Below are 27,758 nucleotides of genomic sequence, written 5' to 3' on the forward strand. Positions count from 1 at the left end.
CTTTCGTCGCGGTTAGGAGCCTTCTGAACCTTGTATGTACGCAGGCCCTCCCGCTGCTTGGTCCGCTGGACGAATGAACTTGACAAATTCAGCTTATTGGCGACATCCCGGACCGAACTTCTCGGATCACGTCTAAACTGCTTAACTACGCGCTTGTGATCTTTTTCACTGACGGAGCATCCATTTTGCCGTTCTTCATCTTCCGGTCGATGGTTAGGTTCTCGAAGTATCGTTTTAGTACTCTGCTGACCATGGATTGGACGATTCCCAGCATCTTACCGATGTCCCGATGTGACAACTCCGGGTTTTCGAAATGAGTGCGCAGGATTAATTCACGACGCTCTTTTTCGTTCGACGACATTTTTCCAAATTTACGAAAAATTGACAGTGAAGCATGGCCAAAATTAAATTTCTACAGCGTTTTTTCCGTGATGCAATTTGATGTGACACACCCTTTAGTAAGCAGGACTTTGCTCAAAAACACTTGGAAACCCTGCTTAGTATCATTTTATTGTGTACTGTCATTCCTGTTACTTTGTCGAAAACATAGACAGTTGGGATTAAAATAGTAATAAAAATTGTTCATCAAAATTGGTGTTATTTTGCTTCAAAATGCCCAAAACACATACTGTCAGAAAACTGATAATAGTACACCATATCACCGGCAAAAGCTACCGTCAAATTGCTGATACCGAACAGCTAAGCAGGTATACGATTGCTAAAATAGATCGAAACTTTAAAAAGAGTGGTTCTCTCTTACCAGCAACGCGATCACGACGTTTGTCGGAGACAACTTTCCGAATCGACAGGACTATCGTATCAAAAGTTAATCAAAATCGAGGTTCATCAGTACGAAATCGACACTACATTGTAAACAAGGTTTTAAGGGTCGAGTGACACTTTAGAAATCGTGGCTATCAGAGAAAAACATTTAACAAATTGCTGAAGTGGGCACAAGATCACATTAATTGAACAGTTCGGAAAAAGGTAATTGGATCAGATGAGACTAAAATGATGTTATTTGAATCTCGTGGTATCACACGCGAATGGCAACGAAACCGGCAAAAGTCCGAGAAGGGAGTGTTATTTTGGTGGATTATTTGAAGAAAATTTGAAAATTAAGCAGAGATTAAGCTTTTTTATTTGACGTAGAAATTACCTAAGATTTGTTGTTATGCTATATATTACAATCCTCTGATGTGTAAAAAATGATGGTTTAAATTGATGAAAACTTGAAGCATTTCCATTTTCCTATACATTTGTTCTGCTCATTTGTGAGCTTCCCTACCCTTGCCGTCCATAACGAGCAACTTATCTGCGAACAACGAAGGGGAATGATTCAAAGTCTCCATGAGCAAAGAAAAGAAAAAGAAGAAGAACGAAGGGGAATATTTGCCTAGAGCATAAATATTGGATCTCGCTGAGGCAAACGAATTATCAAACTATCATTGTCTATCATTGTCTATCATTGGCTTACCAAAAAAATAATTGTTCAGAAATTTTGTGTGATTTGGTTTCGCATGACAATAGCAAAACTATCTCCATCAAGGATGACAGCTAAGCTAATCGAGACCGGAAATATTAATAGAAAGGGCTTCTGTTTAAATGAGCGCAAAGTGAAGATTAGTAGGTGTATAACTCGTATGTACAAATAGCATATCTTCGCTACACTGAAACCCCATTTGTATCTGCTCCCGTGTGCATTGGCCCTGTCGCGATGCAACTATCACCTAATACTTTGATGTTATGATGGACGATTGTTTGGTGGTGCAAATCATGCAGCCGCGATAGTAAATATAAACAAAGGGGAAGGTAGCGGAGGAGGAATATTTGCGGTGGGGTATGAATAATGGATCTCTGCTGAAGCAAATATTCAGAGTTTTCTTTATTCGAAGCAGTTAACATCGCTTGTTTTCCGTCATTATAAGGGCTTCGACGGTGCCTTTGACATTGCATAAATGCATCGAACTGACGCTATGGCAAAGCAGGCGTTAAGGTTTTTTTTTTATTAATTCGTTTATTTTTACAGGCTCAGTTAATATAATTTAAAACTATATATATATAAACAATTTTTCTTACATCTATGGTTAGTAAGGTGGAAAACCGATTACTCGCGGTGTACTCGAGTTTAGGAGGGTGACATATTTTTAGGAGAAGGATGGGATATAAGGAAATTGTAACAATGTTGATGAACACTCATTTCTTAAATCTATTCGTATATCTATAGTGTATTTACATTTCAACTTATTCTACTATTTATAGCAAGGGGACGAATTACCCGCGAAGGAAGGCGTTAAGGTTGTGCGCCACATAATTATTGAGATTGATTTATTGAGATTGACAGAATTTATTTCGTTTATTTAGTCATCAAGAAAGTGCATGTCATTTTACAATTCTGTATGTGACTGGGTTTTCGCTTGCCAGTAGCAAATATAACAGCTACGCTTATCTCTTATCTTGCTTATCTCTATGAGAAAGTAATGCAACTTTTTTCGAGGCCAGTAATATTAACAGAAGCGTTTCTTTTGAGAATATCGCATAATGATGAGAAGTGTTTATATTCTTATTCGCTGCAAGTAGCATGACATTTGATACTTTCAAGTATTGCCATTGTTGTTTTTTTCTATTCGGTGCCAAAGAAAGATGGTGTAGTTATGAGATGTAGAATAATTGTGCTGGCGCGACAAGTGTAAATTCGCATGTAGCCGAGTGTATGGCAATTGCGAAAAAGACCACCGGAATAGCGTTCGAGGTAAATTTTCAATGCATTGACATGAAACAAAGTGCGACATGCGATCAACTCGTGTATTGTTCTGGGAGGGCAAGAATGATCAATCATCGAATCGAATGATCATCAATCATTTATCGTCAACTGATTCTACAATGAAAAACCATTCCAGAGCGACCAAATCATTCTACACAATAGTTATTTCTAAAATTTCGCAGCATCCTAAAATTATATTCGTGCTTATAAACAAGCGGCTCTATGTTGAGTTCCGTTCACAAGAATTCCAACCTTCGCCAAGCATCAACAACCAAGACTGTCTATCGTTCTTCTCCGATTCCGCTGTAAATTTCAATTTAACCATGCATCAAGAAATATGTAATACTCCAGAACATACACGTTTCGTGGTTATCCCACGGATGTTTTCGTCGAAATTTTGCGAAGTAAGTTTTAATAGAATGTTTTTTACTGATGGATCATACATTAATGGATCCATTGGTTTCGGCATATTTAATGAAAACTTCAGTGCCTATTACAGATTGAGAAATCCATGCTCGGTATACGTTGCGGAAATGGCTGCAATCTATCACGCTTCGGAAAAAATAGAATCCTTGTCGATTGATCACTATTTTATCTATTCAGATAACCTCAGCTCAATAGATGCTATCCGTTCGATAAATTCCAGGTAACGAGAAAGCGGACGACTCGTTAGCTAAGTGTCTTGGACCCAACCTCCTATATTTTTTTACCTTCTGTAGGTGAGTAGAAGTTGTACCTTTTTCATGGCTACTTCTATGGTAGATGCTACAATAATTGTATCATTATGTATAATTTCTTCTCAAAACATTTTTGAACAAAAACGTAAAAAAGCATTGACTGACAGTGAAAAGAGAAGACTGTGACAAACTAAGAACACATACAATTCATGAAATTTCAGACATTCACAGACCGAAAAGTGATAATTATAATTTCTACTGCAAAGAATCGGGACGTCGCCTCGCATCGTTTCGACGTTGTTCATTCACATTTTACAAATATTCAAGCTGTATAGCTACGTTACCGCTACCGGCCACTATATGCCGCTTCCGTTTAAATGGCCCAAAACATTTCTTCGGTGGCGCTGGTTTCTATAATGAGCGGACATATCCACGACAATTTCTCGTTTTGTTTTGTTATGACTATCAACATTTTTGGGAATGGATGCACCGATGATATCACTTTGCGTGCATGCGGACCAAGCGTCCGACGGAATGTGGACGCGCACGCCAACACGCCGAGTGAAGGCGCCCACTTCCTCGAAGTTTTCCCTCGCCAAGGAGCCAAGATGCGGCGCTCTCGGAAGTGACAAACGCGAGGAAAGTGGAAATTTCCCGCTATATTTAGTGCCTGAATGTGCAACGTTCGTGTGTGCGAAGGTAAACAAAAAGTCGACGAATTGTGCAAACCGGTTGTTGCCGGGACGATTTGCGAAAATGCTAGTTTTCGCGCCGTTGGGATGTTCTGATTTTGTACAAAACGCATGATTTTACAGATTGGCGAAGGTAATGTAAAGTGTCTACCTGTGACGAAGCCATGGCTTGAAACGTTCTCCCAGGTACAGGGACATCCCTTTTCCGGGCGGTGGAAGTTATTTTCCGGCAGGCTGACCGTTGGTAAAAAATCCATCCACACCACAGCTAACGCGTGCAATTGAAGTGGAGCGTAAATCGTGGCAATGCGGGGTGCCTTCCGCGCTTAAGATTCAAACAATTTTCAAACAACAATGGGCAATGAGTGAAGCACCGTGTCGTACCCCGATTGTGAGGAATTTCGACGCTCGATGCCAACGGCGCGATTTGTGATTTATCACGTTTTGAGTGAGTGTGTTTCGGCAAGATAACTTTTCACTCTTGTTTGGTCTATTTCGGGAAATGAACTTTAGTCTGGGAATGCAAACTTTAATTGTTGCGAAAGGATTCAACTCGTATGATGTTAAACATTACGACCGATGGAGATGGTTGGTGTGTAAGCATTTTTTAAATATAGACGCAACATGGAATTCATGAATAATAAATGTTTAAATCTCAACTACTTGTCCAGTATTAACCGCCGCAGTTGTCGAGAGCCGTTGTCCTGGGAATCGCCATTATGTATTCTATTAATACGTCCGGCGAATAAAATGTCATGTGTGAATAAACATCGGCTGTATATAACATATGTGTGTATATTTACTGGGCATCATGCTCCTCCATACTGGATAGGGGAGCATAAGGAAATAAGGATAAACATTACATCAGCGTTCAAATCGAACCGACATTTACATTGAAGGTTACACACATGAGTATTTTTGTATGCAGTCTGATTATCTGCACGAATGCTAATGTTTGAATAATTTTGTAATTTACAATAATGATTAACAATATGACTACAGGTCTATTTGTTAATCATTATTGTATTGTATTGTATTCACATGTATTCTAGAGCTTGCCAGAGCTTGTATTTAAAATACAGTCAAGCCATATTATTTGATAAAAGAAAAGTCCCAATGGTCACTTTAGTGCCATTCAAAATGTTATTTCAGGTCATAATCATCATTATTCAAGTCAGAGGGTCGCTCCAGCGAGCAGACAGCAGTCTACCAATGTCAGACACAGCTGCTCGATATAAAGGAAGAATGGAAGATATACTTTGCACACAGTGGTCGATTTGGTTCGATGGATTGACTGCGGTGGATGCATGTCATCTGGTGGAAAGTGATTCTGTATTTTTGCACAACATCATTTCTGCATCTGTACTGGGGTGTATGTTTATAATTTCGAAAACGAGAGCGTTACGTTTTGGGTGCAAGAATTTGAGCGTCAATACATTTGCGTTTGGTATTTATTTACTCAACAATTTTCTCCCATAGCTCAAAAATTGCTTCGAAAATATTGAAATCACAAATATTCTTTACCATTTTCGCTTCAAGAAAATAACTCAATGTCGAATTGCATGACAAGACTGGCACATATGCACAACTCGATTGAACTTGAATTGCGATCCGTAAAGGTAATTCTGATTCGATCGGATTCCAGCAAACAGGAGAACAGTTGTTCAGGAGAGGGATTTGGGATTTCCGACGAAATTGCTCTATCCTAAAAATTAAAAATCTGCGTATGAGGTCATTCAACCGAATACATTCAGCATCATGTTGGATGGAACACGTGTAATTTTGAAATGGAGCTCATTAAAGACATCATTCCTTTTGTTTGAACACACGTGCTGTCGTTTGAACAAAGACTGTGTCGGTGTTTCTCATGATAGAGTTACGAAAGTGAATGTATACTGTTGATTATGTCATAGAATCGCTGTCGTTCGCTCTCTATATTTGCGTATATGTTGACCATGGATTATTGGCAGAGCTTAAGACGTTATCCTGACTGCGTCAATTCATCAACCGACACATATAAGAATCTAAGGAGCGCATTCTTTTGTTGCTTCGTCGCTTCCAACACCATGTTAAAAATATTAATGCAAAATAAAACATTACTCTCAATGTCATTGTTAATGATTGAAGTAACTGTGTCTACACACGTGTCGTTTTTTTATCAGGATTGAGCGCAATAACGTGATTGTTACTTCGCATCCCGAGTTTAGAATAATTTCAATAATTCATTGTGCTCATCCAAAAAGGCTTCCGGCACGCCGGCGATGCACCTAGCTTTCGTCGAATTGAGCTTACTTGCGTATGTATGGATTGAAAGCTCGATGAAGAGGACAAAATGCCATCTGGCATTTAACAACGTAAATAAATTTAAAAAAATTATTTGTTCTTTGTTTAAAAAAATTGTTTGGTTTATATAAAAATACAAATATTGCGATTAAAAATAGGAGATAGGGGTAAAATTGGTTATTTATGTATTTTTCCAAACCATATTCATGCATTCATGCAAAAAATACAAAAAAAATATTCAGAAAAAAATTCTTGCATGGGACCACCCAAATCGGTATTAAATATACAGTAATCAGTATCCTATCGGTATCATATATAGTTTACGACCTATTTTCATGCCTACCAAGTTTTTTGAGTATAACTTCATTAAAATTGGTCGAGCCGAGTGCGCTACGTGCATTGGCAATAAAGACACATATTTCATGTATTGTTCTCGCGAGAACAAAAATGGATCATGAATCACCCATCTTCAACTGCTTCTGCAGAATCCTGCAAAATCATCGGCCCTTTTCAGGGCTACAAAATTTTCGACTAAAGAGTGATTTTAAAAAATTCGATGCATTCTAAAATAATGTCCGAAGTAATGAAAAGCGATATGATTTTTATATTTTTTTTTGTCGGGAGAGAGCTTCTGTGAATTTTGAAGCGTGTACGGATTTATTGGCGTGATGATCTCAGACTCTCAGATTTTCTCAGTTCTTTAGCCTTTAGCCTTAAAAACAGAAATTTGGAAAACTAAACTAAGCATTTGGTCTTGAGAAAAGCCCTTTTGGAAAGATTCGCTGCCGCTGCCATCTGGTCGATAACAGGATGACAGATAAATCGTAAATGACTTATTGGTAACTTTTTCCGATCCGATCAATTAACTTTCATGAATTCGAGCATATTTCCGGATTAGAAATGGCGTCAAAGTGCAAAGCATTTCAAGCCGGGCAATTTTCAACGACAGGCCTTCCGGAGCGTGGTGCATCTTCGACGACCTCTACACCAGAACGAAAACGTTGAAACCATCGTTGTGCGGTGGAAATGGAAACTGTATCGGGTCCATAAACTGCACAAATTTTATTGGCAGCTTGAGATCCATTTTTGCCTTTGTCATAGTAGTACTGTAAAATATGTCGGATTTTCTCTTTATTTTGCTCCATATTTGCGACACTATAACTCACGAACGACTTAACCAAACAAAACACTGTCAAGGACTATATTATAGCGCAAAAATACCTTTCCAACAAGCTATAGTATGACTCGATACAATGAATACAACTAGAACTACTCGCTTACAACGACACCTCGCGGAAATACCGCAGAACTTTTTTGACAGCCTAATATTTCAAATAAGAACTAGTGTTCCTATTTTATAGGGGTCGATATTCAGCCCCCGTCGACCCCCAAAATCAATTTTCGTTTCTGTCGACCCCTGGGAAACCGAAATCGACCCCTGGGGGTCGATATCGACAGCTTTGAGAAACCCTGGTCTACGTGCTTTCCTTGGCATTCGGGCCAATGCATGACGCACGGAACGATAATTAGTGTTCGGAAATAACCTTTCGGTATTTACTGTTTAGACGTGATTATCGCTATTCAATGCCCTCGGTCATCCGAGGCAACAAACGGGGGATAATTAACGAACCTACAGAGCTAGGTGACAGAGGAATTGACACTTCTACTCAGCTGTTTTTAAAATAAGAGTAGGTTACGGCTCCGCCATTTAGCACTCGGAGATGATGAATGAATTGCAAAGCGAAAGAAATTGCAACTAGTGATTACATCAACCAAAATAAAATATACCCCTCACTTTCGCACATATGCATATAACCGCCGGAGCGTGAAACGGGGAAGTGAAACGAGGTTTTGTTTTTGTTTACACCGTAATCTTTCTTTCATCTTTTGTTTTTAATTTTTTTTTGTGCCCAATTTTGACGAAGCGTCAAATTCCGTTCGGTTGCTATTTTCACATCTTACCTTCCCACTGATGTTTTTTCTCTTCTCTTGTTTTTCTCCGTTATTTCTATGAGTGATACTTTCTGATCGCTCCCCATATTGTATGTTGTTATTTTCATCTCTGATTGCGCAAATCCAGCTCATCGCGCCGGCCGCTGCACTTAACGGTTACCGCCCGGTTTTCTTCCTCTACGAGTTCATCATCTCATTATCGAAAACAATCCAACACCCATTTCGCGCTTTCACCGATTGATATGGAAACGCATTGTTGTTGGTGGTGTGTTTACGTCTATGCACTCAACTGTTTTGATTCTTCGCGTTTGATTTTCAACCCTCGGCAGATTCGCAGATCCGATTCGCTCCGACGTCACGTAACAGTGAAATTAACGGACGGATACAATGTAAGTTTTATATAATTTGCATTCATCCAGCGTACGCGCGGCGGAACAGTTTTTTTGTTTGAATCGAGAGGTTATGTTTGTTTGACGTTTTACGCAATCGATAGCTAATTACTTGATGAAAAAAATCGCATTGCAAAAAAACTCACCTCATCCGCATACTGCACCTCATCCACCTCGTACTTTTTCTTGAAATCCTCCAGGGTAAGCAAAGGGCCCGCCCAAATGGCGTAATCGTTGGGCAGGCGGGGCACGTACAAGGTGGCACGACCGGAAGAGACATCAACCGTACCGTAGCAGTCGGGCTCTGTTACACCAAACAGATACGTGAAGTAGGATTCCTGTTTAAGAAAGGCGTTGTATTAGAGACCTTAATTAAGGGTCGATACAAAACAATATGATATAGACAAAGAACAATAAAGAAACCAGATTCTAGGAAGAAAAAAAATACTCACCTGGCGAAAGACATAATCCACATCGGTATCATAGAGGCTAATACTGCTCCCTCCTTGCAGCAGAACCAATGCGCGACCCTCAAAGTTCCGTGCCTTACGCAGTTCGCTTACTAGTTTCTCCCGATTCTCGCGGAACAGCAACATCGGGATGGCGTGCGTGTTGGGTCCCATCTGATACACCGACATGTTGCAAGATTTTAGTGTTTAGCTTAGGCTGGAAATAAATAAACAAACAAAAAAATTAAGTGGAAACACCGGTCAGACATCTTCTGCTCAATGGCTATGGTCAAGAATTCAGTTTTATCAATCCGAACAAGTTGAAAAAAAATGGCACGCTAAAACATATGATGTGATAACCTGTTTTAGTGCACTATCCGGAGCAACAGTTCAGCACCTTTTTTTAGTTGTGTCAGGTGAAGGTGAACGCACAATCCTACCGCACTTAAAACCGAATTGCTACTGAGGAACTCACCAATCGAACTTGTTCGAGGGCGGCAATCGATTGTTTGCGCCATTTCAATAGAAGGAGGTCAAAACTGGAAATAGATTGTATTGTCGAATGGTTTAACTGATAACATATAATACCATCATACGCATCAATCAATTAGATGTGTATTATCAGCTTCCAATACCCCAGCGTTGATTTGAACATTTCTGATGGAATAGCGCAGCCGCACATCTAATTATCTGACTAATGTTTGAAGTAAATTTTCGGAATGGAAACAGAACGTCGGGTCAAGAAAAGAAAAAAAACTAGATCAAAACAAATCGAGTGCACCAAAAGTCGAACAACCAAAATAAACATCTCGAAACAACGGACAGCAGCACACGGTTTCACCGGGTAAGCTAATCCAAACAGTTCCGGTACATAAACACCGAACACGGCTTGTAAACAGAGAGAACATTTCAAGGAAAATTAGCTTACGCGCAAAATACTCATTCGTTTGCCGCCGTGTCGATTCACCGCCTTCGGAAATGAGTTCAGCGCGCTTATGAATATCTAGCTTTTCCTCCCCGTCTGAGGAGGTGTTTCTCAACTACTGATCACATGGGACTAATCCGAAAATAGTTCGACGTTGCCCCCCCCCCCATTCTAACGGATTCTCGGAGACCATGCCGGGTCTCCGATGGCAATAGACGAACCAACGGTACCGACGTGTTGGCTTCGACGGGCGAAGCTTCGGACAAGTTCTCTGCACTTCATCCGACGAGACAATCCCAAGGTGGCGCAAGGCAGCAACGAAAAAAAATGGTTTGGCCTTCATGTGCTTAAAATAGGTTTACTGTTTTATGGGGAAAAGTGCTATGGTTAATGTTTTGAATGCGAGATTCATTTCCAACCGGTAGTAGTCCAAATGGTCGGACATCACGGGATGATAAATCTCACGAAAATGGTGCATTATCCAAGGCACCTCTCTCCTCTCGAAGGAAGGGAGCATTTCAGCATTTCTTTCGAGGTGTTGGGAAGGTTGTTGGTCGGAAGCAGACAATTAACAGAAGAAAGATTGCGTGTTCTCTGCGGATTTGTGGTTCCTTGATGTTTTTAATTAAACTAATAGTGATTTTTCGTGTATCACATGATTAGCTTTGAACATGTACATTAACTTTTATACTGAGAGGAATCTGAAAAATGTTCGACCTATTTTTTGTAATAGGCTCTGTTCGTTTTTTTATGATGCATCTTTCATTCATTATGTGTTTTACTATTATTTTTGTTCTTGCATATTCTGATCTCTTTACGTAAATTTTATTCTTTTCCTCAGTTGAAAAGCGTTTTTGTTGATGTTAACAACATCTAGGAAAACTGGTAAGGTCTGGGTAACAACAATGTTAACTGCATGAAGGTTTAGCAGCAACAAACTATGTGAACTATGGATTAATATTACGATTTTAGCAGCGACGGGTAATAGAAGAACTGCCAGTGCATCCAGAGAAATGCAATGTTTGGAGCGGTTTGTGAGTCGACGGAATCAATGGTCGACAATTTTTGCCTACCATAAAAATAACCGATTAGTTACGTTGATGCAACCTCTAATCGAACAATGATTACGGACTCTTCAGCTCCAAATGCGAGCATTGAATCTCATGTAGATCTCAAGAATCTCAAGAGAAGTGAATTTAATGAAGAAAATCTAGAAGAAAAGTAACAGAAAAAAAAACAGAAAACGGTATCAAAAAATTAAACAAAAAAAACTATCAAATTTATAGAAATAATTGTTAAATGTAAATAATTTAAACAGTGATGAATAGGAAGTAAATGCTTAAAGTCACTTTAATAAAAACAACAACAATAACAACAGCAGTTGGCGACTTTGGGAAGCAATTATTCTCTTGCCTTGGACTTTAAAATTGGCCGTCTAATTCGTGTGGGGTTACGTAATGTATGTCATCGATGAAAATAAATTAGCAACGATTCAGGCTGTGAAAGACAATATTACCGGTGTCATTGGCACAAAATTGGGTCTTTCACGGTTAGAATTTGCATGAAATAATCTTCGAAAACTAAATAGCAGACACAAATTTATGGTTCATGTAGAAAAATTATACACTATTTGCCATTTCAAAATTAAAAACGAACATCTAAAAGTTCCGTCTTTCCCTCTCTCTTGGTCGATTCAAGCACCTCCGTAGAATATGAAGAACTTTAAAAAATCGAGATTTCCCGGTTGCGAGAGAACAAGGTATCCAAAAATCTATACAGCTGCTGAGATCTGAGCATATAGTTCTCAATTCTCAAATTTAAGAATTATGATTCATTCTCTATATTTTATATATCCGATATTTTTCAAGGAAATTGTATATCAATATTATGAGAGCAAATTCTATCATTCCTCTAGATTCACATCATCATTTCTCAAAGCCAAACATCACATATCGTCAGATATCGAGTCGATTCTTGAATCGCTCCAATTTACCAATTTTTGTATGCCCAACACTAATCCGTGTGCTGATTAATCTAACGATAGACGATGTCGCATATCTTATATATTATACTAGATGACACTGCAAACTTCGTCTCGCCCAAAATGGTTTTTTGTTATAAATACTTTCAAACTTACTTAAGTAAGCTGATCAGCTGCTCGAGATTCACTATTTGGCCGATGAGTCGAATTTATGCAAGCTTGTCTTGTCTGAACGGACTATCATGCATGTATACTAATCGAATCGGAAATTCTCTATGGTTCGTTTGATTTGCTACGTATACGTAGAGAGAGAAAATATGCCAACTTTAGCTCAACTCATTTACAACTTATTGGGTATTAATATACAATCTCTCGCTCTCCGACGAGCGAGCAATCAAAACTGTTCTCAATGTTGATAACACACACAGCGGTTTTGCTCGATAAAAAGACCAGAAACAATGTCAAATCGCAAAGTCGATTGTGTTGTGAATGGAGAAGATATTTTGGTCGCAACTCCAAATCCAAGGTGGAAATGTCTATTTTCTTGCCATCTGATGGTGCCTTGCGTCTTGCATCACACGCACACATAGTTGTTGTTTTTATGCGTTGCTAAAGGTAAGTATAAATGGATAAGAAATGTGGGATTAATGGACTGACCATATGTTCGTTTTAGAGATTTGAGTCTAGAGCACTATAGACTAGAACTCAAGTAGGGGACTAAGAGGAAAAGTATAGGTAAGCAGTGTTGCCACACGTACAGATTTATCTGGAAAGGTACAGATTTTTTGGTACAAATTCTGGATTTTTTTTGGTACAAATTCTGCACACTACAGATTACAGATTGTTATACTAGAGTAGAGATTATTCAGATTATTTTTAGACACAATTCTCGTTCAAGATTTTTCAACCATTTGCAAATAACATATTTCTCCGTTACATGGAATAATCTCAATATACCTAATTTGGTTTCATTTACTTGATTAGTTCTCGAATAATACATATTTCATACGTATGGCAGGCTGAAACGGAACGAACTCGATCCATTTTTGAAGAAGATGGTGACGAAAAGTGGATCACGTACGACAACTTAAAGCGAAAAAAGTCGTGGTCGAAGTGCGGTGAGCCGGCCCAAACCATCGCCAAGCCCGGATTGACGGCCATAAAGGTTTTGCTGTGTGTTTGGTGAGATTGGAAGGGAATCATCCACTATGAGCTGCCCAACTATGGCCAGACCCTCAACTCGGTTCTCTACTGTGAGCAGCTTGACTGTTTGAAGCAGGCGATTGACCAGAAGCGACCAAAAATGATCAATAGGAATGGTGTTGTTTTCCACCAGGAAAACGCTTGGCCTCACACATCTTTGATGACACGCCAGAAGCTACGGGAGCTCGGGTGGGATGTCCTGTTGCACCCACCGTATAGTCCGGACCTGGTTCCAAGTGATTATCATCTCTTCCGGTCCATTCAAAACGCTCTTGGTGATTCTAAGTTGGCCTCAAAAGAGGCTTGCGAAAACTGGCTGTCTGATTTTTTTGCAAATAAGGAGGGAGGGTTTTAGAAGGAGGGAAGATGAAGTTTAGAAGGCAACTTTATTTTTCCCCAACAAGTCTGCGAACAATACGGTGCATATTTGATTAAATATATATAAAAATGGATTTCTGTCTGTCTGTCTGTCTGTCTGATTCTTATGGACTCGAAAACTACTGAACCGATCGACATGGACACTCCCCCCCCCCTCACTAAAGGGAGAAGAGGGAAGGGGTCTGTCTTTATTCTATCTTATTTTCTGTATCAAACATTTATTCCATGTAACGGAGAAACATGTTATTTGCAAGTAGTTGAAAAATCTTGAACGAGAATTGTGTCTGAAAATAATCTGATATTATAATACTAGAAGTACTAGGAATTTTTTAGTAAAAGGTAAATTCAATGGGGTCGATTAGAAGATCAATCAATGAACAGTTCTGCGATTGGACTCATGAACTTGCGCTTATTAAGAAAACGTGAATGTGAACAAATGAACACAAATTTGGGGCGGGACGAAGTTTGCCGAATCAGCTAGTGTTAAATAAAGCGTCAAATTTCGATCAGAAATACGATATTTATTTTTCCTCAACCCTATATGAGAAATGCATTATGATAGGCTAAGTGAAATTATTTAGTAAACATTCGAAAAAAATCATTGTCTGTCCTACCCGCATAAAGTGTCCGTTTTATCCGCTCTGCCAGAACAGTTCAACGTTTTCGATGGCGTTAATATTCCGGTAAAAACCATTGAGAGGCGTTTCTGTAAAATATGTGAATGTTCTTTGCTCCTTTGCTTTGTTGTGAAATATGCTAAGAGGAAAGATAAGATGAGATGAAAGATCACAGCATTTGTTGTCGACGCCTGATAAGATGATGATGGTCGATATTCTTTCCGTCAGACGAGAAACTTCCCTCTGCTAAAACATCCAAAAAGATAGATTATCGTCTTCAGTTTAACCTCTGAAAAAGCTGGATAGAGGGGGGATACAATTCAAGAATAACTGAAGAAAAACTCTGATTGTATTCTTATCAATTACATTCCGAGATAGTATATTGCAATAAATTACATTCTTGTTTTGGAAAATATATTTAAGAAAATGGAAAATATGTTGCATTATGATGTTTTTGATACCAACTGGTTAAACATTTAATTTCATATTTCAAAAAACAAAGAATCGATCGAAAAGTTGAACTTTTTTTTATAATACAAAAGATACAGAAGTCAATCACTCGCGAGAGGAATGGTTTTATTCTCTTTCACTCTTATTGTTTATATGTTCAGCAACTCAAATATAAACGAACAGAGAGAAAGAAATTTGGACACTCTTTTCATTACTAATTTTGCACTGTCCGTTTTACCCTCCTAGTGATTGTGCACCCCACTAGTAGGATTATTTTAATCTTTCGCAATTTATGACAAACAAATGAATTGATCTCCTAAACACATCCTCATCTCACTCATTCCATTCCTTTTAGTTTTTTCTTGGGCTCTTTGTTTCTGATTATTGACGTTCTTCATTATTTTCGTTTCAAGTGACGAGCTATTACAGTACTATCAGTCCTTTAACTTGGTATCAATTTAGCGTATTTTCAAAAGTTATAACTTTTAGGTATCTCAATGTTTCTTAATTTGTACCAACATTTGAATGAAATCTGGAGGATGATCAAAGTTCAGAAGAAACAATCAACACCACATCGAGTTTTAGTGACGATCAATATTCACATATTCCTGGGCGTGTTGGGGGACAGAACAAAGTTTTGCATATTCATTCCAATTGACCTGAACTTTTTTCCCGACTTTCGAAACGATCGACGGGACACTGCTCTCATCACGCAAGATTTGTTTATAGTTTCGCGCACGCGAGGTAAGTTCGGGTAAACATATGCAAAATTAATCGCAAAACAGCACCAGGCGAAACGAATTAGTTTTTCAGATCAGAGGCTGAAAATAAAAGAAACACTCCGACTTCAATCGAGATGTGTATAAATTTCCATGCAAAATCTTGCACCCCACCATACGGTACGAAGCTGAATAAAGCTGCCACCGAGACACACAGATTTTATTTTTGCTTCTTTTTGCATTTCAAATTTTTTTTTTGCCCAAAGTGGATCAGAAGGAGAAGAAATGAAATCAATAAGCTAAAGCCGAGCGGGATAAAACAACAACAAATACGTCTAGTAAAATATTTAACATCTGAATTCAACCATCTGGCATGGAACAAATGAGAATAAAAAACCTCAAAACATTTGTGGAATATATTAAAATATCTAATCAATGATACACACAAACACAAGCGTTGCGTCAGCTGAGGGTTTCGCAAGCAGGTCTTCGAATTTATTTGAAAATAAAACAGTTTCGAGTGGAACCGTGCCCCGAACAGATAACCGTTGCGCACATTTTACACGCCATAACCAAAATGCTCATGTCTGTATAGGATGATAGGACAGAATCAGCGCGTCGGTTGATGGATTCATGTGTCGAACAGGCACGATCGAAATATGTACATAAATGCTGGCTGAGCATAAAATTTTGCTATGAAACAAAATATGTTAAGGAAATCATCAAAGTCGCATTATGCATACCGCGGTGGTAAATATACAAAAGCCATGTCACCTCGAATTTTGCTGACGAGCCTTCGGATTCAATTACTGGTACTCTATATTTTTCCATGTTCCAAAGGGTAGTCGAGCATAACCAAGCGGAAAAACGACAGCTTGTGTGTGGTTCGCGCAAATTAAGTTGTAAGACTAATGTTTCATCCAAATGCGTGCATTTAAATCGTTACGAGTGACCACCATTGTGTCTATGGACAATTAAATGGCCTCGAAAATGATACGCTGTGTTGGTGTGGAAAAGAATAAAATAATTATAATGCTGAGTTGTTAACATCAATCACATCGGTGGTGGAGAGGGATAGGATTGTTTCAGTATTGTGGGCACCTTACACGATCAATATTAGTGACAAAAATTGTCTTCCATATCGTGACAACCAGGCTTTCAACATTCGATCTAATCTCGATGATTAGCACACCTTACAAGGTCGATATTGTCATCAATCCGGGACTACGAAAGTATCCGCGATGACTAGTGGCGTCATTCGAGTTTGGGATCCAAACTATTCTCCAAAAGATCAAAGGCTCAACGGAAATTTTGAATTGGCAAAAATAGAATGAAAATTTCTACATGGTGTTTTTCAATTACTTGAAGCACGTAGTCCTGACTCTAACTTCAGCTATTTTCTCTAAATTCATTTTTCATTCTAAAATTAGTTTTCCTTCTCAGAAACACTCATGATACAAATAATACTCGTTTCACAAAACAGGCTGTTTCTTTCGGTTTCAGAGATGTCTGTTTTCCGGAGGCGATCTGGGGTATTGGTGACATCCATACCTCTCACGCTAACGAGTTCATTCGTCTCCCCCGACATTATTCCAAAAATAGAAGTAAAAATGATAGACCAGCCAAAAGTGTTGATAGTTACTATAATACAGAAAAAAGATGCCAGTTTTTTTAGTTTGTAAAAATTCTACATGGGCTGAAAAGTCCTGCGATTTTTATGGAACCAGTCGTTTTTGTGCAAAGCTGTATTTATTCCTCAATAAGTTTCCTTCGAGGGCAATAAAGGGTGTGTCACATCAAATTGCATCACGGAAAAAACGCTGTAGAAATTCGCCCAGTAGACCGATCCTTTTGAAAATTTGAAAAACTATTAAACAACTTTTGGCATTTTCTTTTTATTCATACTTCGAGCCCAAGCCCGTATGCTCGCACCTTCCTCTTTACCCCGTCCATAAGGTTCTGTACAACGTCATGTTGTAGTTTTTTTTGAACAGAAATCCATTTTCTCTTGAAGTCCGCCTCCGATTTGACAACTTTTGGGTTCTTCCGGAGAGTTCTTCTTCCGGTTCATAAAGCTCCGGCGCGTTGGGCGGGTTCATTTCCTTTGGCACGAAGGTGACCCAGTTGGCTTCGTACCACTCCAACACGTCCTTTGAATAGTGGCACGAAGCGAGATCCGGCCAGAAGATGGTCGTGCCCTCGTGCTGCTTCAATAGTGGTAGTAAGCGCTTCTGTAGGCACTCCTTAAGGTAAACCTGCCCGTTTACCGTGCCGGTCATCACGAAGGGGGTGCTCCGCTTTCCGCAAGAGCAGATCGCTTGCCACACCATGTACTTTTTGGCAAACTTGGATAGTTTCTGCGAATCTCCTCCGGAACGCTGAATTTGTCCTCTGCGGAGAAGAACAACAGGCCCGGCAGCTGACGAAAGTCCGCTTTGACGTAGGTTTCGTCGTCCATTACCAGGCAATGCTGCTTCGTCAGCATTTCGGTGTACAGCTTCCGGGCTCGCGTCTTGCCCACCATGTTTTGCCTTTCGTCGCGGTTAGGAGCCTTCTGAACCTTGTATGTACGCAGGCCCTCCCGCTGCTTGGTCCGCTGGACGAATGAACTTGACAAATTCAGCTTATTGGCGACATCCCGGACCGAACTTCTCGGATCACGTCTAAACTGCTTAACTACGCGCTTGTGATCTTTTTCACTGACGTAGCATCCATTTTTGCCGTTCTTCACCTTCCGGTCGATGGTTAGGTTCTCGAAGTATCGTTTTAGTACTCTGCTGACCGTGGATTGGACGATTTCCAGCATCTTACCGATGTCCCGATGTGACAACTCCGGATTCTCGAAATGAGTGCGCAGGATTAATTCACGACGCTCTTTTTCGTTCGACGACATTTTTCCAAATTTACGAAAAATTGACAGTGAAGCATGGCCAACGTGATCTATACACTCTTATCTGATTATAAGCGAAAGCTGAAGATATAATTTCTAAAAATTAAATTTCTAATTTATTTCCCTGGAGCCCCCGCTTGAAGTTTGGGAACATATAGTAGTCGCCGGGGGCAAAGTCCGGAGAGTATGGTAGGTGAGCAATCAATTAGAATAGCGATTGATCCAACTTGGCCATCGCTTTTAAGGACGTATGCGACGGTGCGTTGTCGTGATGATACAGAACTTTTTTCTTCACCGTATTTGCTTTATTTCGTCGTTCAGTTTGTCCAATAACGCTGCATAATACTCTCCGATAATTGTTTTTTCCCTTCGATAGGTAATCTGTGAAAATTATACCATGCGCATCCTAAAAAAACGGAGGCTAAAACTTTCCCGGCCGATCGTTGGTCTTTTGGCCGCTTTGGCCGACTTTCGTGGTTTGTCAGCCACTCTGCAGGCTGCCTATTGGACTCAGGAGTGTAATAATTGATCCACATTTCTTCCATTGTCACAAAAGTTTACTCGATTACGCTTCAACGCCAAACCAGCTGTTGAATAACCGCCGCTGTTTTTGATCCTCGGTCAGCAAACGCGCCACCCTTCGCGCGGAAAACTTTTTCATGTCCAAAAAGTCGTGCAAAATGTTCTCGTTCTCGTTCTTTTGAAATGCCTACGTTCTCAGCTAACTCGCGTAACTTCACTTTAAGGTCGTTCAAAACGCGTAGATGCACCTGTTTTACGATTTCTGTATTCGTGGCCTCTCTTGGCCTTCCAGAGCGAGGTGTGAATAATGGTAATATTATGTTATGTATACTCTGTCCAACTGATTCTATTTCGTTGCAACACAAACAGTTAGAATTTCAACAAGATACATTCATACATTGTTCAATGCTCAGAATAAAGTATATTTAACGTCAATTTCAATCAAATGAGTTGTTTGTTTATTTAGTGTGCTTAAATATGATATTTTCAGCTGTCCGGTTTCTATAAGTGTGTACCGGTTCTGCGTACAAGGACTCTCCTGAGATTTTCAACAGGATTCAAATCTTAATAGCGAGCCAGCCAGTCCAAAAAAAATAAGTTGTTGGTCCTTAATCCATTGCTTATTTTCCTTTCTGGTATGAATGCTGTTGCATTGTTTTGCTGGAATGTGAATTTTTTATGACGATATCCACGCATAAACGGTAGGAGAGAGGATTCCAAAACATGTATGTAATCCTTGAATGATGTGAAAGCTATCTTGAGCTTTCCGGTTGCACGATTTTGTGGTATTCAAGCTGTTCTAGCTATTTCCCGCTTATCCAGCTTCGATTTACGTGGAGTTCTCTCCTTCTTACCACATTCTTGAGGATTTGCCAAATAATTGAGCACTACTTGATGGGATCTTTCAATCCGACGAGCAGTTTCTCGGATACCAACATTTTCTTGGTGAAATGCATCGATTTGTCTTCCTTCTCTCTCCGTAAGCACTTTGACCTTCGGAGTTTTCCAGGTTTATTGATCAAAACAACTAAAACAACGCAAAATGTAACTGGTCTTATAGAAACATGGCACTTGAAAAATACAAAAACATTCGTTTACGCTCAGCACTTGCACACACACATATGAAAATCATGCAGTGTATGGTAGTCACCAATACCTACACACCAAAATATAAATTGAAACATTGTTTGTTTACAATAACACATAGCAGCAAGATCAGCACCTGATATTATAGAAGTTGGACAGAGTGTACTTTTACGCCCGTTCAATAACGTTCCTAATTTTAATACCGCAGGACTCAAAGTTCATACAAAATATTCACAGGTAGTTCATTAAAATTAAAGTTGCAGTTTCTGTCGATCCTTTTCAAGTAGCAGAAACTCCGACAGACCCTTTTGAAGCTATTTCAAGATCAGATCCGATAACCAATATCCATGAAGCTATCCTCACGTTACATTCCTTCTTCTTTGGTAAAGACAAAATTTACTGTCACCCCGAAAAAAAAATTTTGTCAAAAAAAATGTTGTTGGCACTTCATTTTTTCCGTCTAAAATATCGATTTTTGAATAAATTTTTTTTTAGAAAACTGTAAATCACGACGTGTCATGTAATTTAAAGACAAAAATTTAAGACAAATGGCATCAAAAAATATTTTTCTGAAAACCGAGATTCAGTTTCAAAAAACCTAAATTTTAGCGTATGCGTTACTAGTAAATGAATTCCGATTAAGCTAATATTTTGCATTCGATTTTGCATTTTGCACATGAAGATTCATAATTTATGGCTAAAATACAAAAGTTCTTAGTTTCGAACTTCATACAAATTCGATGTTCCACAAAGTTCGTCAAAAATAGTTTTACCATCTTGGACTCATTTTTTTAAATTTTATACATGACTCCTATCCTATATGAAAAAAAAATTAGAATTGCATATTTTAGATATCGCGAATTAAACTTGTTTTTTCGTTCAAAAAAGTAATACTTTTTTTCTCAGTGTATTTTTTTACGTTTAAACACCAATACTCTATAACTCTTCCTGAGACACTATTTCGGTACGACTCATAATTTTTGAGATATAAATTATCAAAGATTTCTCACACTAAAATCGATACGACCTTTTCAAAAGTTACACTTGAGTCAAAAAATTCCCAATTGCTGTGGAAAACTCATATTTTCCTCCAACCCAAACAGAATACAAACTTTCATTCGAATCAAAAATACATGTTTTTAAAATTTGCATTTTTAGGACGATTTCGATTGGAATTGCTTTATACATTCATTGGCACCCTAGCAGTCATAGAAAAAGGACAATGATTAGAAGCAGGGTGAATAAAAGATTAGCAACTGACTAATAGAGATGTAGGAAATCCGCATGTAGCTAAACGGGAAAATGAGTAATGTTTCTTGCCAGATATATAAATGTGGAACGACGTGGCGCATCAATAAGTTCTAGTCTAGAGCTCAAATTTCTAACATGTTTCCATTTAGTACATAACCATAAGTCCTTATATTTCTTCGAATTGGAAGAATATTTGGAGCAACAAAAAAATCAGTATCAGTAAAAATCGAACTGATAATGCACATTGATGTATCAATAACTTATCATTCGGTCAACAGTTACGAAATAAACTCAAAGAGGTTTTTCTACAATTTCTCTAATTTAATTTACTAATTTACCCGGATACAACTTTTACTCTGATGCCACATAAACCCGAATCGCTCACTCACTCAGGTATAAAAGAACAATGCATCAAAACGATTTCTTCAGTAACTTGATTGATCTTAACCCGCTGTTCCAAGGATTAGTTATTGGAAATTGAAAAGAAGGCAAATGGAATTCGGGTGAAAGTCTTTCGGGCAAATGGAGTTCGGGTAAATATTGAGCAATTCCACGGTAAATGAGCCGGTCTCGATCCGCTCCGACTTTTTTTTCAAACATTGTACATAAGTGACAATAGTTATTCAAAATCCATAATGTTTTTTGTATTAATTGGTGTGGTACCCAAACATCCAGCTTCTACAAGAGAGACATTACAAAGCTATCTTTAAAATAGCAACAATTTATAGAACAAAGTGGTTCATATTTGACCCAATTCGGACGAACATCTAAAATAAAGTTTTGAATTTTACGCAAAAATAATGGATTTTTCATGTATTGTTCAATCCGTTTGTTTATTACTTCGGGTATTATTTCAGTACGAATCGGAATTTTAGAAATAACTCTTTAGTAGAAAGTTTACATGGTGTGGAATGAGCGGTGGTTCTGTGAAACCAGCTAAAGATTTTTGAATCATGGTTCATAATTCCATCACGAGAGTAATACGACGAGCACGAGAATAATGAGCTTGCGATGCTTGCTGTTATTTTTCTCCTTCTAGTCTACAAAACATTAAAACCGCCTAATGGTAACCATTTCCATCTACATTTGGCGATGCAGAAAAGCTAACAATGTGTGCGTGTGCAATAATACAGTGCCCTTGTATTTGATGTTGCGAACCAAATCGCACCACGATTCCATTCGCAACATTACACACTAGCGAGCCACCAAAGGGATGCTGACCGTCCACTAGTGGGAGCAAACCTAGTTAATAGAATTTGGAAATTCTGGTTTTACGCTCAGACTGTAACCATCGGGCGGAGCCTAAATTGCAATATTTCCTCTCACCACTGTGTCTGTAGAACGAACATTGCGTTTGGATTCCAAGCGTGCGATCAAGATGCGCATGATTTGCAGTGGTATCGTATTGGGATTGTGCTTGGCTGCTGTATGAAATTGAACAATTCAATAATTGGAGGGAGAGGTTCTTTCGCTCGTGATTCTTTCTCTCAGGCCTTTTTGTCTCTTCTTCTGTAGGATCATTGTATCACTGCGACCATTAGTTTGATTCATTTTAGTGAGGTCTTTTTGTTACTATTATATATATTCACTATCATTTGCTTTTATCCATGTAAAAACAACTATTTAGAATATTGTCAGTTGAGGATTTTGAAAGTGAGCCCACGATTACTCAGTGAGAAGGGAATGTGCGGGAATCGTAATGTATATCACAATGAACAAATCTAAGGAAATTTGTGATTCGGTTGGTATGCAAACCATGCAAATCTGTTTCATGCGAAAATAGTTTGATAGCTGTTTTGTGTTTTGACGTTGGCGTCAAAAATAGTGACAAAAAAGGGCGTCCGGATCAGCGAATCCCCATCACCGTGTCTCGGATGTGACGCTCCTGAAGCTCCTCACACGAACCCACCGATTACGGATAAACAGCTCGATTTTTTATTTTTTAAGAACACACAGAATGACGCTTGGTACTAGCAAATCATTCTCGTTGTGCAATTTTCGGTGATTCGAGATTACTAATATTATACTTCCTAGCGACAACATAGTGCGATTCACCGTATTGTACCAATTCTCGGATGACAACTGAATTTAAAAAAATAAATTAGAGACAAATGAGTTGATAAAGTTTAAAGTCTCTATAATGCACCACAGCAACAACTACTGAATCAGTTGTGATCACGTGTACAAATGCACCAGATTGAGCCGTTTATTCAAAACATGTCAAAATATCAATACATAAATAATCGAGGGGTTTCCCAATGGAAATTTAACGAAACATATCAATCTTCGCAATGTGCATCATTTTGTCAATGTTTTTTCTGACAATATAATATGATTTAGCGTTCCTTTAACGCGTTGAGCCCCGAGTCGGTCCCTAGGGGCCGATGTTGAGCTTTTAGGTAGGAAAGCGCTGACTGACTGGGATTGACAGTTACAAAATAAGAAAATAAAAATATATGATGTTTTACAGAATGTGACTACTTTCTAGTCGAATTTCGACTATTTCCTATTTATATGGAAATGGAAAAACACAACATCGGAGACTTATGCATACTATACAGCGGGCAGATGGAGCAAACTACATCCATTGTAATATAGCTGTGGAAACAACAACGCACAAATTCAGCGAGTGTCCTCGAGTAGCGGCATCTTGGAGACTAATACAGCAAAAAATTGCAGTTATGTTAGGAGGATGGCAACGTCCCTCTTTCGGAGAATTATTACGGCCGTCATGAAATAACATCACAAAAAGCCAACGAATTCAAGTACTGAAAATCTTTATGAATTATGTGGAATTCATAAATGAAACAGAAGGGCTGATAGATACTGCAGCCTTAGAATTTTATTTAGATGTAAACATAAAATGACAACTTTTATACAATGAATAAACTTGACATTGCAAAACAAAACAAAAATTATACAATAAGTATCTTTGGGTAGCGGTTTCATCTCGTTTACACACCACCTATATCGGAGTCGCGTATATTCCACCCGATCTAACTAACGAACCATATGTGATCAATCAGCATATCTCATCGCTTGCATAGCCGAACTCATGGAACCCATGGACAATATTCTCCTGCTTGGCGATTTTAATCTACCAGGCATTACATTGATCTCCAATTCCTCGGAATACTTCTATCCTGATACTGTGCGTTTAACTAAAGTCTTGTCCAGTTAGAATCCGTACGCGTTGCACATTTTACAGCGGCACAGTCAGTGGCCGCTGCAAGAAAGTTTTTACAGCGGTTTGTTTACAAATGTTTCCTCTTCTGGTGGTAAAAGTTTCAAATTTTTTCGTGCCGTAAGTCCGGAGTTATTCCACATGGAAGACAGAAGAAGAAAATTAATCTTGCACACCCACGTTGACAATCCAACGTGGTCGGGTGCGAAGATCGCGAAACAGTTGGATATCGCTAAAACTACCGTATGTGATGTGCTCAGACGATTCCGCGAGCGGAACAGCGTGGACCGGGCGGTTCAAAAGAAGCGTCGAAGCGGAACCTACGATCGTCAGCTGAATTGGAAGGTGTTGAGAACCGTCAGAGCAAACTCTGGACTGTCCGAACATGATATCGCTCAGAAATACGGTGCCGCTCGTAGTACCGTTCGACGAATCATTCACCGAGCTGGACTTCATTCCTACAAAGCAATCAAGCAACCAAATAGGACGATGAAGCAGAGTCTAGTGACGAAAACTCGCGCTCGTAAGTTGTATTATCAGGTACTAACGAAGTACCATGGATGCCTGCTCCAGGATGACGAAACTTATGTAAAAATGGACTTCGGCCAACTTCCGGGACAAAAATTTTATCTTTCCACGGCACGAGGCGATGTCCCCGCCAAATTCAAGTTCATATTCATGGACAAATTTGCCAAGAAGATGATGATCTGGCAGGGTATATGCACCTGTGGTGCGAAGACGCCGGTTTTCATCACTACAAAGACCATGGATTCGAAATTGTACAAGGAAGAGTGCCTGAAGGAGCGTGTGTTGCCTTTCATAAAGGCACACAATGGTCCCGTTAAGTTTTGGCCTGACTTAGCGAGTTGCCACTATAGCCGGGAGGTTCTCCAGTGGTACCGCGACAACGGGGTGGATTTTATCGAGAAGGAGTTCAACCCACCAAACTGCCCCCAATTCCGCCCAATTGAAAAATATTGGGCGATTATGAAGCGGAAGCTAAAGAAGACCGGAAAAATGGCTCGGGACGCTGCAGGGATGACCAGATTCTGGAAAAAACTGGCCACAGAGGTCGACACTGCCGCTGTGCAACGTTTGATGGGAGGAATCACCAGAAAAGTGAGAAGTTTCATCAGAAATGAAGAAAAATAATTTTAAGGACATTTTTTTGTAAAAGTGCAAGAATATATCTTTCTTTTGGTTGATCACTCTTTTTTGTATGTCATTCTATCTCCGAGATATAAATGATTTCTTCCGTACGGATTCTAACTGGACAAGACTTTATGAACCGCCAAACTGTACGTCTACTTGATAGTTTCAGTTTTGCTGGCTTATGCCAAAAGAATGGAATTCTAAATGCTAATAACCGGATCCTTGATCTTTGCTTCGTCAGTACTGAAACCACTCCGTGCGTAGCTGTGATTGAGGCACTCTCTCCTCTGGTTAAATCGTGTAATCATCATCCTCCGCTCCTGCTTTCGTTACGTGTCTCTCCTCCACTTGATTTCGCATGCACTACAGAATCTATGTGCGAATTTCTCATCAATAAATAGATTTGTTTTGAACTTGAAGTGGAACGAATTTTTTTAGAGATTTAGAGACGGCTGCTCTAACCTTATCTCATGTGTTGATACATGCCATTGACCAATTTGTTAAAAAAAAAACGGAATCACATCAAACTTCATCCACCATTGTCAAATTTTCACCGAAACGCTTAAAAACAACAAAACGATTCGTCTTGAAGAAATATTCAAAAAATCGTTGTAAGAAATTTTTTGCTCATATGTAAATGACCAAAGAAAAGAGTCCGGTCTACCGACTGTGATGATGCGTGACAGCATTGAAGCCTCAACTAGAGAAGATATCTGCGAACTTTTCCGATTCCAATTCAACAACGTTTTAGTGGATGAGCACCTTAATCATGATCAAATCGCCGCTGCGATTAATAACACACCACATTTTGATTCGCTTGTAACAGCCTGTGATTAGCCCCATCATTGTGAACACAGTATGTTGTAAGCTTAAACAGTCTACAAATCCTGGACCTGATGGTATCCCCTCCATTATTCTGAAAAAATGCTCCAAAAGCTTGTCTCAAACATTGACCATCTTATTGACCCGCTCCATCCAAAGTGGAATCTTCCCGGAAATATGGAAAAGTTCTTATATTTTTCCAGTTTTCAAGAAATGTTGCAAAAAAGATGTGAAAAACTACAGAGGGATTGCTTGTTTATGTGCGGTTTCGAAATTATTCGAAACCATTGTACTTGATTGCATTTCTCATGCCTGTAAAAGCTACATAGTTCAAGAGCAAAATGGATTCATTCGTAATCGTTCCACATCGACGAACTTGATCGCATACACATCTTTCATTATCCGGGCTCTACAGTCGCGTCAACAAATCGATGCGATATATACGGATTTTTCAGCAGCATTCGATACCATCAACCACCAAATAACAATCGCCTAGCTCCAATGGCTTAGCTTCAGCGGCTCCTTTCTGCGTTGGCTGCAATCATATCTGACAGGCCGGAAAATGTCAGTGAAAATTGAGAACACCATCTCGAAGCCTTTTCGGACAACGTCAGGTGTTCCTCAAGGAAGTCACCTTGGTCCATATATTTTACTACTTTACCTCAACGACATAAATTTCGCTCTTGAATGCCATAAATTATCGTACGCGGATGACTTCAAACTGTACCATCAGATTGAATGTGAAGCTGACGCTGAGTTTCTTCAGACACAAATTGCGTGGTGCGTCGTGAACAGGATGATCTTAAACCCAACCAAGTGCTCGATAATAACCTTCTCTCGTAAACTTTCAACAGTCAATTTGTTTATAAGCTTGGAGACACAATATTGCAGCGTGTTGACTGTGTTAAGGGCCTAGGAATCTTACTCGATTCCAGGCTCACATTTTGCGATCATATTGCATATGTAACTTCGAAAGCATCTAAAGCACTTGGCGTTATGGCGTTATGGCGTTATGGCGTTATGGCGTTATAACATTTCAAAGATATTCCCAGCTTGAAAACTGTATACAGTCCCCTGGTCCGCTCAATACTCGAGTATGCGTCTGTAGTTTGGGCACCATACTACCAAATTAGCATTTTACGTGTGGAGGCTGTCCAGCGCCAGTTCTTGAGGTTTTCCTTGCGCCATCTACCATGGAGTAATCCTCATAGTCTCCCTTGCTAGGAACACCGCTGCAAACTTATTAGATTAGACACATTAGATGTCGTAAAATTGCTAAAACTTGTTTTGTATCAGATCTGATATTGGGTCACATTGATTGTCCCGAGCTTCTGCAGCAAATCAGCTTCAACATACAAAGTAGAAATCTTA

At 39.2% G+C, this 27,758-nt stretch overlaps 1 protein-coding gene across 6 annotated transcripts in view; it reads right to left on the reverse strand.

The window, feature by feature from the left end:
• Nucleotides 1-27,758, reverse strand: part of LOC129770204 (xaa-Pro dipeptidase) — a 326,892-nt gene that overhangs the window by 99,670 nt on the left and 199,464 nt on the right. For 3 of the 6 annotated variants that reach the window (XM_055772898.1, XM_055772894.1, XM_055772895.1), the window contains 2 exons: nt 9,211-9,424; nt 8,905-9,096 (listed from right to left, as the gene is read on the reverse strand). In XM_055772898.1, coding sequence (XP_055628873.1) covers nt 8,905-9,096; nt 9,211-9,396 — 378 coding nt within the window. In that variant the 5' untranslated portion in view covers nt 9,397-9,424. Of the gene's footprint in view, nt 1-8,904; nt 9,097-9,210; nt 9,425-9,567; nt 9,716-27,758 lie in introns of those variants that run through there. The other 3 variants (XM_055772899.1, XM_055772896.1, XM_055772897.1) reach the window with 3 other exon arrangements.

This window comes from Toxorhynchites rutilus, chromosome 2 (genome assembly GCF_029784135.1).
Source record: "Toxorhynchites rutilus septentrionalis strain SRP chromosome 2, ASM2978413v1, whole genome shotgun sequence".
Classification (NCBI taxonomy): domain Eukaryota; kingdom Metazoa; phylum Arthropoda; class Insecta; order Diptera; family Culicidae; genus Toxorhynchites; species Toxorhynchites rutilus.